Source organism: Maylandia zebra, linkage group LG19 (genome assembly GCF_041146795.1).
Source record: "Maylandia zebra isolate NMK-2024a linkage group LG19, Mzebra_GT3a, whole genome shotgun sequence".
NCBI classification, from domain to species: Eukaryota; Metazoa; Chordata; class Actinopteri; order Cichliformes; family Cichlidae; genus Maylandia; species Maylandia zebra.
The window spans coordinates 25,725,752-25,742,950 of NC_135185.1; the positions used below are offsets into that span (position 1 = coordinate 25,725,752).

Sequence of the window (17,199 nt, forward strand, 5' to 3'; positions counted from 1 at the left end):
CCTGGATCCTAGGAGAATAAAGAACAGCTGCGTGACAGCTGAGTTTCTCGATTACCTTTTGCCTGGATCTGCTGTAAATGCACTAAGACAGATGATGTCTTCCTGAATACTAAGACATCCCATGCGACCCTGCTGCTTTATACTGTAACCTTCACTTGCTCAATTAAAAAAAAGAGAGTGTAACGATCACTGAAGAGTGTTATGATGTTTTGTGATTTCCCGCAACTGAGTGGGAGATAACTGCCCAGACTTGGTAAAGTAGTGTGTCTGTGTTTCTAAATGTGTGTGTCTGTCTTCAGTGCATGAATTACACCCTCCTCTGTGTCTGAGACCTCTTTTAAGCCGTCCACTGACGTTTACTACTAAGTAGATAAAATGTTTATTTATGAGCTACTTGTTCTGTGCGAGCAGGTCTCAAAGACCTGCGTTCTCAACCATGATGTGAATTTCTCTCCTCTCCTGAGGTTGTTTGTTGCCAGCTGAAGCGATTGAATTGGTTATTCTCACATCGGATTGCGATCTCTCCACGTGGCTCCAGGCAACATTCACATCTAACATCTATTCACATAATGTTGCTTGGTTTAAATGCAGTGAACTTGTCTGCCGTACAACATGTGAGATGATCACTCTGGCTCTCGGCCTCGTCTTAAGACAAATAATGTGAATTTATTTCCATATTAAACATGTAAATGTATTTAGCTTCCAAAGTTATCTTCATAAGTGAATTGCATGTGCTCCTATTTCCTGATTTCGTTTTTCTTCATTGCAGCATAACCTACCTAATCTGAAAAGTAATAAATAAATAAATGCAACAGATTGTGATAAATAGTTTTTTATTTAGTGCAACAAATATGAGCACAAAATGACAACACAAACCAGTCATTTGCAAGGAATAGAAAATACCCTTTTGTATATCCTCCTGTGACGCCTTCTTTAATATTCATAGTGCTCATCTTATTCCAGAAATATAATGTTACCCAGTGAAAGCTCCTCCTGTGCTCAAGAGCAGCAAATTCATCAACAAAACAGGATATCACATATAAATGTAAAGCTTTTTTTTTCTGTTAACAACCAGCTTAATACAGATGAAACCGAGTGTGATGACCTTAAGAATTTAAGCTATTTTTTTAGGCTTCTGCTGGCATCATCTATGATTCACAGTTCTGTTCAGACAATTTTCTTCTTAACAGTACAAATGCATGGCTACAACGTAAAGGCAACACAAAGCAATACTTCAATCGTATTTCACCACATGTTGCATTTAAAGGCAGCGTGATGTTGAATCTTTTTCTAACGTGACATTCATCCATTTGTTTTTATTTACACCCCCAGATCATGTTTGTTCCTGTGTTAAAGGAGAGCTACATCCATTATGTTTAAACCTGCATGACAGTTCATTACTAAGCAGCAATGTCTGGTAGTCCACAGTCATTTATGAATTTATGACTTTTCATTACATAAGCTACACACTGAAAAGATAAAAATGGGTTTAGAAAGTGCCCTTAATGCTATTTTTTTTCTCTTTTCTGTCCACGCTTTCTTAAAGTTTAAAATGTTGGACAAGCTTCTAGCAACTAACTTCATATACATCCATGTCAGGCTTGTTGGTCATTTCTGGACATGAGTGGCAGGGAGACACAGACAGCTCATGCCTAGATGGGCAGGTTGGGCATCGTGGTCGTTTGAAACTGAAAAGCAAAGCGGCGCCTCCCAACACCTGTAGACACGAACCCAGCCACCCAAAGTAAAGCGAGCCAGCTGGATGCAAGTTGAGGTGTGGGTACCGTGGGTTATGAATCCTTTGACTTGGATCCATCCCGAGTCTTTTAAGGTTGTGGGTGTAAACCCCTAACGCAGTCAGGCTCAGCAGCCCTGCTGTCACCACCAGAAGTCCTCCTGAGGCTGCTACACCTCTTAGAGGGAGATCTGCCCAGCACCGGACCCCGATGCAAGCCAGGACAATGCCAGTGCCGCACAGGAACAATGAGGTTAGCACCAAACCCTGTGCCAGACGAACCCTGGGGTCTCTCTGATACGGACCAGCCACAGGCCAGCACTGCCTCAAGTCAGAGCGCTCCACCTGCAGGCAGCTCTCCCATAGTCCATCAGAGCGCAACAAGATCAGTGCCTCCACTGAACTGGACCTGGTCCCATGACTTTTTGTTCCTGACCGGAGCAGACTTCCCGGTCCTGCCATTCCCAAATGTGCCTGTCCCTCTCTCCACTGGGGGGTGATGGCAGCAGTGAAGACTAGGACCAAACCCAAGGGGGCAAAAACGATCCCCATCACCATGGAGGCTGGAGTGTGCATCTTTTGTTCTCACAAATCCAGCTTGTCAGGAATAAAAAAAATAGTACAGTACCAGTGTTCAGTATGCTACAAATATTTTACAAAACACAAATAACAGTGGTTGTTTCTCCAGACAGAGACATCGCCTGCTGGTCAAATCTTGGCATGGTTTACTCTGCTCTAAAAGAAGAAGAAGAAGAAGAACAGTTAGATAAAATCCTGTGTTTAAAAAAAAATCAATTTGTGTCACAAACATCTCCTCCACTTTCTGACAAGAAACACAAAGAGCTTTAGAGAGCTATAAATAAGACTGTGGCAAATGCAAAGACAGTCACTACAACGATCACAACATTAAAGATTTAACACGATAAAATAAGAAAAAAGCTCGCCCAGTACCTCTTAAACGAAAGTCTCATGTGTTTAATCTGCAGGCTCTTCATTCTGACTGCCTGAGTCAAAGAGAAGGTCAATGCGATGATGAGAGACAGAGAAAAGCAGAGGCAGAGCTGAAGTGGAGTAAACACAAGTGCACGAGCAGACGGAGAAAGCAGAAGGAGGTTTGGCTTCACTGCTCCTGCGCTGGACAGGGAAAAAAAACACACACACACAAAAACCCAGAGCAGTCGATGGCTGCCTCTGTTGCTAGGATACAATAACCTGGCCAGGCTCAACGTGGCAGTATGCGTGTGCGGTTGTGTTTATCACAAGACTTCTCTCTGCACAAGATGTGATGATCTCATGTGTACAAATGGTACAAATGTTGGCATACTTGAGTTTAGTGTGTGCGTGCGTGCGTATGTGTGTGTATGATGAGTGTGCCACTATTTTTTTTTTTAATGTTTGAGGATTGATGGCCAGCTGTGACCTTGGTAGAATTCAGTCGGGTTAGTAATTATGTGAGGCCACTGTTTGAATGCAGAGTGAGTCTCAGACAGAACAGTAAAGAATGTCCCAGGAGAAGAGGACAGAGTGAAGACGTAAGTGAATCATGCAGACAAACAAGCCGGACATCTCTGTTAAACAAACAACGTCTGCAAAGATGTTATGATGACAATGCTGTAAGACGTGGCTCACTGTGTTTTTGCAAAGGAGGACGACTAGAAATGTTGAGGCTGTTTCTTATAATAATAATAATAATAATAATAATAATAATAATAATAAGCAGAAAATTATTATACCAAGCAAAATGTGTTTACACAAAAAAGTTTTTAACAAAGAAAAGTATTTTTATCTAAGGCACATGATGATAAAGTGTCACAAAACATGCAAGCTGTTAGTGAGCTGTACACATAAGAATGCAAACATTTAAAAAGTAAAAAAAAAAAGTGCAACTATAGTTTAACATATCAGATATTACACAGATTCTTATCCATCATTAATTGTTTAATCATCTTTTCTTTATTATTACAAATTATGTATATATATATATATATATATATATATATATATATATGATCCTGCATCTGAAGGTTAAGAAAACAAAGGAATGCCTATTTTTAAGCTTAACTTATAACTTACAGGAAGATATTGATCCAACAGCAATCACATTTGTAAATCTGACCTATAATTGATGGCGAGATATTACTTCCAGCAATGTCGCTTGGGAGCTGATGACATATAGCGTGACTGAGTCAGTCTTGTTCCTCTTTAATTTAATTGGAGATTACACTTTGCAAAGAAGCAGCTGTGGGCAGGAAAGGACAGAACGTACTAGAAAAATATTGTTTTAAACGTGCAGAGACAATTGTAGAATTTAGAGTAGAAATTTTGCATGAGAATGCATGTCTGGATGTGGATGCGGGACACAAGCTTCATAAACACAAATATCACTTGCTTGACTTTAGTGACATGACATAAAAATCATAGAAGATGACAGAGACAAGAATCAAAGCTCTGAGCCACCTGTGAGGGCTTTCATGTGCACCACAAAGTCTCACTTAGGTATGAATTATGTTCTATACACACTTGTTACTCTTGCAGCTGTCGCATTGCCAAGTCCATTGATTACTGCCACTGTAATGACTGTAAATGCAGTGCAGCTCCCTGAGGTGCTTGATTAGGTTTGATGCAGAAAAGAAAGACATAAAAAGGTCAGTCATGAGCCAAAAAATTCCAAGCATGCAGTACATTTTTAATAGCATTTTCCCTCATGAAGGCGTATTTGGAGCAAATACAAACACATGCACGCACACCGACACAGTCCATGAAGTAGCAGTCACTTACCATTCAGGAGGGGTTTGTTTGTATCTCACTGCAGATCGCTGGCTGCCTCCCTGCTGTCGTCTGAATGGCTAACATGTTTCTCTCTGTGGGAGCAGATGGTGCGACGACTTCTTTATTGTTCTTTTCCCTCTTTCTTCTCATCTGCCCTTGCTTTAAAAATTTCTCCACTTGCCTCTGCAACAATTTCCTCTGTCTTCATGTCTGTGTCCTTGTGTCTGCCCCCTCCTCTTTTTTTCCCCCCTGGCTGCTTCCTCAGCTGTCTGCTTCTCTTCCCCGCTATCCCACTTTCTCCTGGATGTGTTTCTCTCTTTGACTTGCCAATGTCTGTGTTATATCTAGGACAGTCCCTCCCTGCTTTTCCCTGTCGCTGTTGCCAAGTAGGGAATGTGGGGAGCTTTCTGAGTAATACCAACACTTCAATCTGCCTGTTTTCGACCACATAGAGGTGTTCGAAAATCAAAATCTGACTGCTTATTGTTTGCCTTTTTATGAATCCTGTTTTGTTTTGAGAACACGGACATAGGGACACAAGCTTGCACAATCACTCCCACACTGGCAGGTGTCCCAATTTATGTGGGACTGCAGAGCATTTTTATCCTTTTTCCTTCATGCCACATTTTGATTGGCTGAAACATGAAGTAAACACTGCAAGACAGGCACTGCAAAAGGGAAGAGAAGGCAGTCATAGTGGTCAAAGGGTAGTTTAACCTGTAGGTGTCTTTGGCTGGATACACTTTGAACATGGAAAGGTGTGAGCCACTAAAAAGTCACAGTTTGTGGAGATGCATTGGAGAAATACTGTATGATGGAAACTACTACAAACCTAGAAATGTCTTGATTGTTAGAGTTTTAATGTCAAAAAGAGATGCATACAGCTGCAACCCCAATAAAGCCTCAGGACAAAGAAGTTCCGTCACATGCCAGATCTATAACTCTTTCAGTTTGTGTGAAAAAAGTACATCCAATGATTGTTAATTGACAGAAGCACCTACAGCAACATTGCTTTCTGTATGACCTTTACTCTCAAGGTCCTGCCACAGCATTTCAATTGGGTTGAGGTCCAGACATTCTGTTGTTCCTGGGATCACTGTCATGTTGTATGACCCAGTTTTAGCTTTAAAATTAGCTGTTGGACCGATGATCACATACTTGATTCTAGTGTAGACTCCAAGCTGCCTCGGTCCGAGTAAAAGGCTGTTAAACAATTGCAAAACAATTCTTCATACCTCCACCACTGTGCTCTACTGTTGGACAGTTGGTATGAGGTGCTTCCTGTGCTTCCTGCCTCTGTTTATCATGCTTTCACATCTCCTTTCCTAAGGACTTTGATCCAGACATCTTGTTGTTCATATGCAACATTGTAAACCTAAGATGTATTTTTTTTTAGCATTGCACGACCTGACTTTTGGGTGAATTTGCAAGGACATCCATCCCTGAGAACATTGTGGCAATTCACCCGAAAGACAAAACTCCTAAACACAAACTTAACAATGTGGTGTATGCTGTACAGTGCAGCGAGGAATGCTCAGACCTCTACATTGGAGAGACCAAACAGCCACTTCACAAGCGCACGGCAGTCCATCTGCATCTTAAGGATAAAGGACACTCTTTTGAGGATGCCAATGTTCACATTTTGGACAGAGAGGACAGATGGTTTGAAAGAGGAGTGAAAGAAGCCATCTATGTCCACTGTGAGCGACCATCTTTGAACAGAGGCGGGGGTTTACGACACCAACTCTTTGCCATCTATAATCCAGTTTTGAGATCCCTTCCCAGACGCCTTAACGCCCACTCACATCCTGGGTCATCTGACCTCAGGAATTCGCATGATAAGGTGGGGCCAGGTTTCACAATGAACACACCCGAAACTCTGGCTGATTGGGACCCACACCCAGTTTCACACCTTGGCTCAGGCAATTAGAGGATCATCAGGGGGTCCTTTTGTCCCTCTGTGGGGGGTTACTCCCACTAGGTTTATATCTGGGACTCTCCACCATTTGACCTTAGAACTGAAGAAGCTTCTCGGATGAGAGGTGAAACATCTTCAAGCAACTTAAAGAAGTCCAGACGCTTTTCTTTGCAAGCTCCTTTGACTACGATGACCTGGATGACTGAGAACCTTCACAGACACATTGTGGCAATGTGTTAACACACACCTGAATCTTCTGGACCAGCAAACCACCAAAACATCTGCTTTTACAAAGGTTCTCACACTTCCTGATGATCAATTAAAACAAAGCAGCACCTAGCTGCTACTTAACCCCTTAATTCCTATGGAGGCAATTAGACAGTACTTCATTTTTTTACAGGACTGCAAAGTCTTGTGAAAACTTTGTTTTTCAATGCTTTTCACTTTTATTGACACCTCTCACAATGTCTCATGCAAATATACTATTTTCTGCACATTTTGTCTGTTGGAGTCTGAATAACACACACACACACACACACACACACACACACACACACACACACACACACACACACACACACACACACACACACACACACCTATTTAACATTTATGCTTTCAGAATATGAGAGGACCAATCTCAGGCACAGATCAGTTTCATGCTTTTGTTTGATGTGTAGAGAGCAATCAGCTCTTTCTGAATTTTCCAATATGCACTTAATCTCCTAGGCTAATTGTAATTATTCACACCTCCTCTACACAAGTGGTATCTTTTGTTTTTCCCACTGCTAATTTATCTCTTTTTTATTTCAGTTAGAGCTGTAAAAACAGAAACAGACCCCAAATCTCTTATGCATTTTCTTTATTTTCATACAAAAGGGCCAATGCTTGACCAATATAACCTGATTGTAAAATTATGAAATAACGCAGGGATACATGCACGCTTTGAAATGATGCATAATGTATAAAGAAACAAACAAGTTTTTACACATGCATATACATGCACACAGTGAAAGTCCTCTGGCTGGGTTGAGGGTGTTTTTGAAGTGTTTCCAGAAAAAAAAAATTTGTGATATCACCATACAGTCAGGAAATGTCCACAATTTAGGGGCTAAATGATGACCAATACTAACTCATGTGTGGTTTTAAGGGTGGAAATGTCTGACTTTAGGTTCTGAATGCAACCCAGTGTTGGGTGATCTCGGTTGTGAAACTAACAGGAACCTAGAGGAGGATACTTTTGGCAGTAAAAAAAAATAGTGACAGCAGACTGAGAGTAAGAAAAAAACGCACCATTGTGTTTTTATAGAAGAAATGATGAGTACATCGCAAGCAGCTAGAATAGTAACCTATAAAAATGCTTAAAAAATGCTGTGCACAAATCATGCACGGAGCTCTTTCAATAAAAATGAAATACATAGCAGTTTATGGAAACTGGTATTCTATATGTACACAGATAGCTCATACAACACTGTCTTCTTAAAACCTATTTACATTAAATACATAAAGGGCCGCTGAGCATTATTGCTCTGACGTTAACACAATCACAAGAACGGGGAAGAAGAATGATATGTACAACATTTTAGGCAGAAGTAAAAAACTGGGGTGCTGCTTTCACTTCAGTTTTCTTCTCGCTTTTTGGAAGTCCACATCCTACATTCTGTCTGCTCAGGCAGTGCTTCAAGAAATTGATCAAACTGGCATCTTTATTTCTTCATCCTTCAGCAGAGTGGGTGGCTGATTCTTCTCATACTTCAACAAGGGTAACCTGGAACTGACCGTTGCCCAACTCGGAAACCTCGATGAGGAATGCTGACTGGTTGGTGTAGTGTTGGATGATGTTGTCATCCATGTTGACAAAGATCCTGTTGGGGAGACAAACAAAAAGACAGGGTTACTCCGGGGACTGTGGAGAAACAAGGTGCAAAACCATTAACCTATTTAGAGAAAATCATATTCGCCTCTAAAACTGCGGTGTTCAAACAGCCTAATAATGTGTTCAGTGTACTCAACCTTTCACCCTGGTGTGACACAAACAGGTTGCCAGGGTTAAAGACAACATGTCTTTTGTTTGGAAGAAGATCTCAAGTGAAAGACAGAGGCGGTATATCTCCTGCATCAGTAGGAGTTAAAAATCAGGTCACCCTGTTCTTCCGCCTCCTCCTCCTCTGCAGCACTAACACTAGCCTTTAAGGCTGTAATGACTGAACTAACCACTGGCCCGTGCATTCTGCCTGCAAGGACAGGATTGATTGAAGACAAGAGCAATAGACAGGGAGGGAACTGCAGGGAGAATGTAACCCAACCTGTTAGTTTAGCTGCTCCCCCTGCAGTGATTGCTTCCAGCAAGCAGCAGGAAAATTACCCAAAGGTGTTTCAGCTACTGACAGTAAGTCTCAAAAAGAAAAAGCACAGACTATCAACAGTTTGTCAGCCACATAGAAATTCTGCTAATTATTCTTTCGCGGCTAGTTGTAAACCCTTCCTATCTAAAATAACAAGCATCCGTATTCATCGTGGAAAAAGCGCAGCTACCTGTATGACCTTTCGCCATTGAGCTGAAAGACGCGTGACAATTGTAAACCTGACAGACAGCCTTCAGCTAGCGAGTGGAAACATCCAAAGCCTTTATCATATCAGGAATTTCGTCTTTCAATGCCGCTTTCTGATGTTCCAAAGAGATAATGTTATGAAAACATAAATAAGTACAGCCATTGCCAGTGACTCAACAGCAGGACTTAAAAAAATCTTTTCATCTTCTTTCAGTCATATAGTTTTCCTTTAGAAGAGCTGCAATTAAAACATTCCAGGGCCGAGCCAACTAACCTACCCGCCCGGTTTGTCAACAAGCGCTTCCTTAAGGGAAGATAAGATTAAAACAACAAAATAAGCCCAAAATCAATGCAAATCATGGCGACAGGTGCACTTGGTGAGACTAACTAGTCTATCCATCTGTCTGCAACACAGGAGCCTGTCTGAGATATCACAGGGTGAGAGGTAGGGTATCAGCAACCTCGGAAAGGTTGGAGGGCCAAGACAACCATTCACTTTCACTATGGTTAATTCCTCAAAAAATGTTTGGATTGGAAAAGAAAGCTTCTTAGTGCCACCAATGATCTCAGTTGTTTTTGGTAATTTGTAAAATCACAGTCATAACAAAAGAACAGGACGCTCACCCTCTCCTGCATTTTTTGTAGATTTTCCCGATGGTTTCTTTTTGCAGGCCGTACTTTTCTGAAATCTGAGGAAAGTAAAGGAACGAGAAGACTGTTAGCATGATCTGATGAAAGAAATATGATATTCACTTTTGGCAAAAAGGTATGGTACAAATGTTCCAGTGAATACAGAAGTAAACAGGTGAAGGTGCTTTTGATCCCCACCTCAGGAAACTCAAGTCAGAGGACTCTGGAATGTGTTTTTGTGTGTCTTTAAAGCAATCATGTGATACTTACAGCTTCTCGCAAGCCCGACAGCGTTGGCGAGTTGAGCATGAGGGCATCAAACACCTCTTCAGAGTTTGTCCTCACGTACAGAAGAACTAATATAAACCAAGAAAAAACATTTTTTAACACCAAAGAGGACACTTTTTTTCAATTTTGATTTAACTTAGATTTTTTTATGAGACTTGCATGTTTCTATCTACCTCTCTGTGCATCTTCTTTGCGAGCTTGTTTGTTGGTTGGGGAGCTCGTCTGCTCTCTGTCTGGATACAGCCTCTTCAGAGAACTCCTGGAAGTGCAAACATTTGCATTAGACAAAAGCGGCCACTTAGCTTCTGTTTGAAAATGCTGACTGTGATGGCTAAATGTTATGTTTTTTTGTGCGTGTGTGTGCGTAACTATGCTTACCTTTCCGCTTCGTCCATGGGAGTGGCCTATAGAGACAGGGAAACCGAGAGGAGACCAGAGATCTGATTAGACGCTTCTCTACTGATAAAGGCATTGCCTAATGTCCCACCTTCCCAGAGCTGTCTATGCTTAACACTTTAAAAGAAAAGGAATGTTATCATCATTTTAGTGCTGCATTTCCCATAACCTCTAACGGAGCAGCGGAAGTGTGGACACTGATGGAGAGACACTGATAGCACCATCCTACGCTTAATCATACTGTTAAATCAAAGATATTTTCTGCTTTAGCTATGCAATACAAAACTGTGATGCGTCACATTGTTAAGCAATTTTGCAACTTCCTGTTCTTTATTTTTCTTTTGTGTTAGCCACTGAAAATCAGGACTAGCTGTATAATGGACCTAACAGCAATGACATCTAACCCATGAACCCTCTTATTATTGATCCGAACATATTGCATGCTCCTCTAGGCTTCCTGGCGTGGGAAAAATGTCCTGTCTGAACAGCACTCTCACCACACTACTAATGCAAGTGTATCTGAGTAGAAGAAACAGAGGATATGAGGGTGTCTTGCCGCATAAAAGGTGTGAGTGCTGTCTCACCAGGTGCGTGCGTGCATGTGTTTCTGTGAAAGCGCTCATAGCTTAATCTCGGTGTCAGCAGCTGTAGCTGCTTGTACTTGTGTCTGGTTTCGACTCCAATTAGCTCATCGGATCTCAGGCCTGTGTTTCACCTCACTTTCTCTGGCACCACTATCCCCCCACCCTCCCACTTTTCCCACCGCATACTTTCCCACAGTTTTTTTTTTCTCCCCTGCCTTGCTCGTGCCTGCCCTATTGCCTGCAAGGATATGGATGGGTGGGGGTAGCACTGTTGTTAAATGAGGACCTACCATGCGCTGTAAGCTGGACAGGTGTGTCTCTGGAATAAAGAGAACTGGCTGGGTGGTGTGGTCATCCAGGGTCTGGAAGAAGGTGCACTCGTTGCCTATGGAGCTACTTACTAAAGATTTAGCTGCAAACAAAGGAGGACAATGAGGGATGTTAGATTGGACTTTCACAGATAGCATATTAAAAAAGGTCCTATAAAGGTTGTGCTGCCATTTCCAGTGCTAACTGTTACCATCATTAGTGTTCTTTCCTCGCCTCTTGGATCTCTTCCTCTCCTCGTCTCTCATCTTCCTCTCTGCACCCTGACGACACACAGTTACACCATTAGATAAGTCATTCTGACTCAATTAACGCATGTTTGCTCGTATAAGAAGATGAATGGAATGGAAGCGAGTTACCTTATCACAGAAAATCTTGACCTGGAGAGCAGCTCTCTGTATCATTTGGCCGTTTCCTGAGCTTAAGTCGTAAGTGTCGATCTGAAGGTTCAGGGGCAGGCCTTTCACTCCTTTCTGAGAGGAGAAATCTGTGCTCAGGGAATTGATCCCAATGTACACCTGGAGGAAAAGAGAAATGATTATTATATGTATACATCACTATGGTGTCGGGCAGCTTTTACTGATGTTTTTCATTTGTTGCTCATGTGTCCCAGTAGGATCATAATGACATGTTTCGTAGACAGATTTCTTTTTTTCTGGCCTTTACACATTCTCCCTGTGATCATATATACTAGAGACAGTTCCCTGCCTTCCTGCTCCGTGCCGTTTGCAGTAGGTTCGCCCCACCCCAGCGCCTTTGGGCCACAGAGAAGCTCGCATAAGCTGTCGTGTCTTTAGCCGGTTGTTGTGACAAGAGCCTTAGGGCCAAACACATTTCTGGGATTCCTCCACTCCCACCACAGCCACTCCTTTTCTCCTTCACCTACCTGTTCTACCTTTCCACTATTTTCCTCTAAAACTTCCACCTGTTCTTTTATTTTCATAGAACTGGCCTTACAGTCAGAGGTGTCTGTGCATTCTTGTGTGATAGTGATGTGGGTGCATCTTTGTGCCGGTCTGTTTACCTTGGCCTCCTCGCTGGGGTTCCACACAAAAGAGAGAGCATTGAAGGCCACTTCTTCAACATTGCTAACATTGCTGAACACTTCCTTGTAGTCCGCTGTTAAAAAACAAAGAGAAACGGTTTTTTAACAGCGGTATGAAAGGCACAACAGAAAGTGGAGTATTTTTTTTGTAACTTTTTTGGTAACTTTCCATGTGCAAAGAACATACCGATGTCAATGACCCTCTGCTTGACAGTTGGCTGGCGTCCGTGCCAGTGATTCCAGAAGCGCAGCTGCATTTCTGGGCTCTTGTCATTCTCAAACACGGCCATCACCACTGTCTGAAGTGGAGAAAGGAAGGTGACAAAAAGAGCAGGAAAATTAGATTCATTTGTCTAGCTGGTACGTATTTCTTTACACCTGCACGCATATCTAAGAATTCTCCTTCATCGCACGTCATCCATCACTCCAAATCCTTCCTTTCTCCCAAATTGTCACCAGTTATTTGTGTTGAGCTAGCATGTGTTTTTGTGTATTCTTATCCTCCGATTCGTTTGACAAAGAAAACGGCTGTAAACCGCACCACACCTTCCTCTCTCCTTGTCCACTCCTTTTTTGCTTTCTGTTCTGCTTGTGTCACATCAGACAAATGTAGCTGAGGTGAGCTGTACTGCGCTCTGGCCTCATTGCCCTGAGGTAGGAATAAATTATAAAGGGCAGGATGCTGTCATTTTAAATGCACCAACCTGGTGTGCAGGGTGTCAGCAGGGTATTAGTCATTAAAGGAACTGTCTCCAAGGGAGGGACAGATATTTGGGAAGGGTTGCCTTGTTGGCACGCAAAGAATTCAGGTGTTATTTGGCTTGATGGAAAAAACAAAATGCCCGAAGGGAAGGATGTAACAATAGTCATCTTTTTTTTTTACATAAGACACACACAGAAAACAAAACAAATCTTGGAGAATAACTTAGAACAAAAGCAGTCCTTGCTTTCCTGATGATGTGTCACGATGGCTCACCTTGACTTTGGTGGCAGTAATGCAGGTGCTGCTTTCCACCCCATGGAGAGTGATGGGGTAGAATTGTCCCTTGTTCAGATACACCATGGGGAGCTCGCTGGGCTTGTGAGAAGAAGCTGCAGGAGCCCCAAGAGAAAACTGGAACTCACTCCTGGATCTCTCAGATGGGGAACTGGTGTAGGAGCGGGAGTAGACTGGGCTGGAATGGTTTTCAGGGAAGGGGTCGCTGTAGGGAAGATTCTGATAGCCACACAGAGATATATGGATTAGTGAAGGAAAAAAAGAAACAGCACAGAGCTTTTAAAACTATATGGGAGACAGGGCTTTAACTTTAAATTATGGTACTAAGTTTACCTCAGTGCTGGGGTCAGGGAAAGCAGTGTTCTCTGGCCACTTTTGCAGCAATTCAAAAAAGTTGCTGAGCTCCTGTTTGTCATAAGTATTTTCCACAACACTGGTCAGCGAGGTGTATGTTTCTGAGGTGGCGGGAACGGAAATCTGCGGGATCTGCTTAGATCCCAAAACATTGCTGGGCTGGATGGGAAGGTTCTCAGAGAGAATCTTCATGGCGATAGCGGACGTGTCCAGTGGAGAAATCTCATTGGTCTGGTGCAGATTCCTGGCAGGATGGGGAAGTTGGGGGGGGAAGATTAGCTATAACAGAAAATCCACCTTGTTGATGTCATCATGACTCAGGTAACAACACATCAAGGAAACAAACATAGTTGAAGTGACTGGCTATTGTGTGCCCTTAACCGTTACAGAAGCTTAAAGGCTGCCAGAGTAAACGTACAACGGTCAGTAAAAGCACCTCTTGCGTCTCAACACACACACGGCTACTGCAAACTTGTAGAAAGGCCCGGTTTGACTCTGGGCGGGAACTGTTTGTCTCTTAATCCAGTTTTTTCCCCCTCTTCTCTGTGTTTGAGTTTCTCGGATAAAAATGTTTGAGGGAACAACACTGAGCCCCAACAATGGCCTTTCTCACATACCTAACAAGGAGTAGGAATATAAAGACCAAAATGAGAAAAAACAGCTACCTGTCCTCCTGTTGTGAAACTCTTTAAGAAAGGCAGAGAGGATGATCAAGGAAGGGTAGATGAATGGAAGAGCTTGAGAGGAAGACAACAATCCCTCTGACTGTGTTTGACTAGAGGATTACCCACTCATCAGTTTACGGCCTCCTAAAGCCCTGCCTTTCTCTTTCTGTATTTATTACTCGAATAACTTCAGTTCAGTGACAACTGATTGAGTATCTGAGTCATGCTACCTGTCACAGAAATGACAAAAAAAAAATGGACTGAAATAACTATTTAAAGCTGTGCGGTGAAGAGTGACATGACTATGACTATGAATGACTATAGATACATGGAAACAATGTCAGAGGCATGACTGGTTTGTGAAGCGTGAGTGAAAGTGTGTGTGTGGGAGCAGCTGCAGAAACTCTGTCTTACCTCTCTGGTACTTTGCACACGTTGCCTGTGCGGCTGCAGGCAGCATTCACTTTTGGGGTCTGGAAAAATAGGAAAAAGGGGGAAATGCGATAAGTGTCAGGAAATTAAAATGAATCTTTAGGTTTACTCAAGATGAACTACTTTGGTTTAACACAACTAGTGCTTATACATTATTTACCTTGCACTGTTCATAAAACATCGAGAGGGCTGTTAGCTCTTCGGGCAATCTGGATTTTGAGGGGTTCGGCTCAGTTATGGAGTTATCCAGATAAGACCAGGAGTCCATGGCGTAGTTTGAGTAATTGTTATAGCTGAAGTTCTCGCTCTGAAAGACCAGTCCCAGAGTCCTACAACAGGCCAGAAAGGGTTTAGATTAGCAGGGTGACTTTCAAATTAAAATATACACTGAAACAACTTTAAATATCAAACTATAACTATTTAGTTTTAAAGTCCTAATTAATAGCAGACCCACTATGTTTCCGATCGCTTAGCCATCAGGATTTGACATTTACCATGGCCCTGGAGCACTGCACATACTTGTCCTGTAGCCTGTAGGGTTTCGATTGCAAAAGCACCGTGCTGAGTAACATCTCTCAGGGGCCACCCATAAACATGCACACACACACACGCATAGAGTTTTTTGGTTTCCAGTGTGGTGAAAGAAAGAGAAACTACATTTGTGAGTCCTATATAAACTCTCATATTTGCTCAGATCTTAAAAGAGATGACAAGATTTTCTTGCTCAGTAAACAGAAACCCACAGCTGTCACAGAGGTGAGCTCTGGTTTTTCATTTCACTTGGAAACACACACACACAAAGAGCCTGGGGTTCTGGGGATTGTATTTGTTTGTAGAGACTCACATCGACACTGAATTGTTAACATCAGAACTGTTAGGATAAGCCCCCTTTGGAGTTTGTCTTAAACGGCTAATGAACAAATAGCTGCAGTGTAACCTAGATAAACAGTTAATCAAATGTGATGACATGAGGCAAAGACCACAGGTGTGAACAGCCGCAACAGAACTAACGCTTAGGGAGAAATCCCACGACTTCTCACACGCATTAATGGATGACTGCTGATTAATGCAATTCAGCCCAGTATCTGTAAAGCTAAAAATACATTACATACATATGAGCATGGAAAACTGCGTACCTCAAAATCTTTGGTTGCCAGATTAGAGCCTCAGTTTATACTAGTGTCCTTTCAAATTTTAGCTATGCCACAAATCCTTAAGCAAAGCCGGTACACCTGTTCAGAGGTGCACCTGTCTCACACTCAGCAGCAGCCTCCCAAAACAACAAACACAAGTTATTCTCTGCGTATTTCCCCCAAAACAAGCCGACAGCGCTGGTTTTAACTTTGGTCCATAGGAGGGGGGCGGGGGATGGGGGGGGGGGGGGGGGGGGGGGGGGTGTCTCGTGTCTTGGGTTTCACCATTACGTAATTCAATGCAGCGCATGCTGTCATTACCCCTTGTCTCCAACACCTCAAGAAGAGGTTCTTATTTTCTGCGCTCCTTTTGTGCTCTGTGGCCCCCTAGGTTAGTGACAGCGCAAGTAGAAGCAGACCCACTACAGCAAAAAACGCCAACTTTGTGTGTGCCTATCACAGCTTGTGTGTGTGATAAATTTATCACACACACAAGCTGTGATAGGCACATTTTCTCCTGAAAAACGCTCCCTTTCACATGGGGTACCATTGACAAAGAAGAACGGGGGATTCCAGGCTGGAATCTTAAATAACCCATTCACTGTGTTATACCAAGTCCAAACTAAAAATGTTTTTGTCTTGTGGAAAGACAAAAAAATACCTAATGGGAAAAAAAACTTGCAGTTACAATAGCTAAAAAACACCTAAAACAAAACCCTTGAAGAACTTACTCAGTCTCTTTGGTCATGTCTTCAGTCCAAGTCAGCTTGAATAGGCTCCTTTAATCTCCACTCTTCAGTTTTCGTAGGGGATTCTCTTCTTCTTCAGTCTAACAGGGAAGAGCTGTGAAACGCAGATGAGTCAAGTGTTGTGATTCTCTCTGAAGAGGACCCAGATTTATTTCATGCCCGGACAAAGTTTCCTCTCCCCTCTGATTGGCTGAGAGGTGTGGAACAGGTGTGTGATAGGACAGGTGAAGAGGGGAAGGTGTAGATCTCTTCCCAAATTGGAAAGAAACCATGACTGTGAATGTGTAAGCCCGGAGTTCACTTTGCATGACAATCCATGGCAGGAGAGCTTTGAATCTCATTAACATTTTGGATTAAAAAGAAAAGAAAAGGGGAGACTGGTGATCCCAGAGGTGTGAAATGTTTGGTAATGACTCTGAGAAAGGCAGCAGAGGTCAGGAACTCAGCTTTAAGATGTTAATAGTTTTTCAGTATCATTGCTCACTCTCACCCCTTCATTATTATTTCACTGAAAGGTTTTGGTTTCTTTACTTTTTAAAAGCTACATTGCATTTATAAATGCGTTATTGCAGAGAGCAGAAGAATCCTGAGATTTAAAACTTCAAAAGAAATCTTTCATTTGTTC

The 17,199-nt window shown here is 42.4% G+C and overlaps 2 protein-coding genes across 5 annotated transcripts; both read right to left on the minus strand.

The window, feature by feature from the left end:
* Positions 1-816: 816 nt before the first annotated feature.
* cldn23l (claudin 23-like) lies at positions 817-4,957 on the minus strand. Of its 4 annotated transcripts, XM_012922373.5 has the most exons (4): positions 4,514-4,957; positions 4,256-4,341; positions 2,687-2,869; positions 817-2,470 (listed from the first exon to the last, which is right to left on the minus strand). In XM_012922373.5, exon 4 carries the CDS (start codon positions 2,309-2,311, stop codon positions 1,568-1,570), a length of 744 nt encoding a protein of 247 aa, XP_012777827.1. In that variant the 5' UTR covers positions 2,312-2,470; positions 2,687-2,869; positions 4,256-4,341; positions 4,514-4,957; the 3' UTR covers positions 817-1,567. The 4 variants fall into 4 exon arrangements, with proteins under 4 accessions (XP_012777827.1, XP_012777835.1, XP_004540492.1 ...); XM_012922381.5 differs by lacking the exon at positions 4,256-4,341 and having other exon boundaries at positions 2,687-2,739; XM_004540435.6 differs by lacking the exon at positions 4,256-4,341.
* Positions 4,958-7,269: 2,312 nt separating this feature from the next.
* On the minus strand, positions 7,270-16,704 carry grhl3 (grainyhead-like transcription factor 3). The gene is made up of 15 exons (XM_004540437.3): positions 16,557-16,704; positions 14,853-15,021; positions 14,675-14,733; positions 13,575-13,839; positions 13,221-13,460; positions 12,432-12,543; positions 12,224-12,318; positions 11,559-11,717; positions 11,393-11,462; positions 11,163-11,284; positions 10,271-10,296; positions 10,066-10,151; positions 9,875-9,960; positions 9,599-9,663; positions 7,270-8,287 (listed from the first exon to the last, which is right to left on the minus strand). Exons 1-15 carry the CDS (start codon positions 16,571-16,573, stop codon positions 8,170-8,172), a joined length of 1,689 nt encoding a protein of 562 aa, XP_004540494.2. The 5' UTR covers positions 16,574-16,704; the 3' UTR covers positions 7,270-8,169.
* Positions 16,705-17,199: the final 495 nt, after the last annotated feature.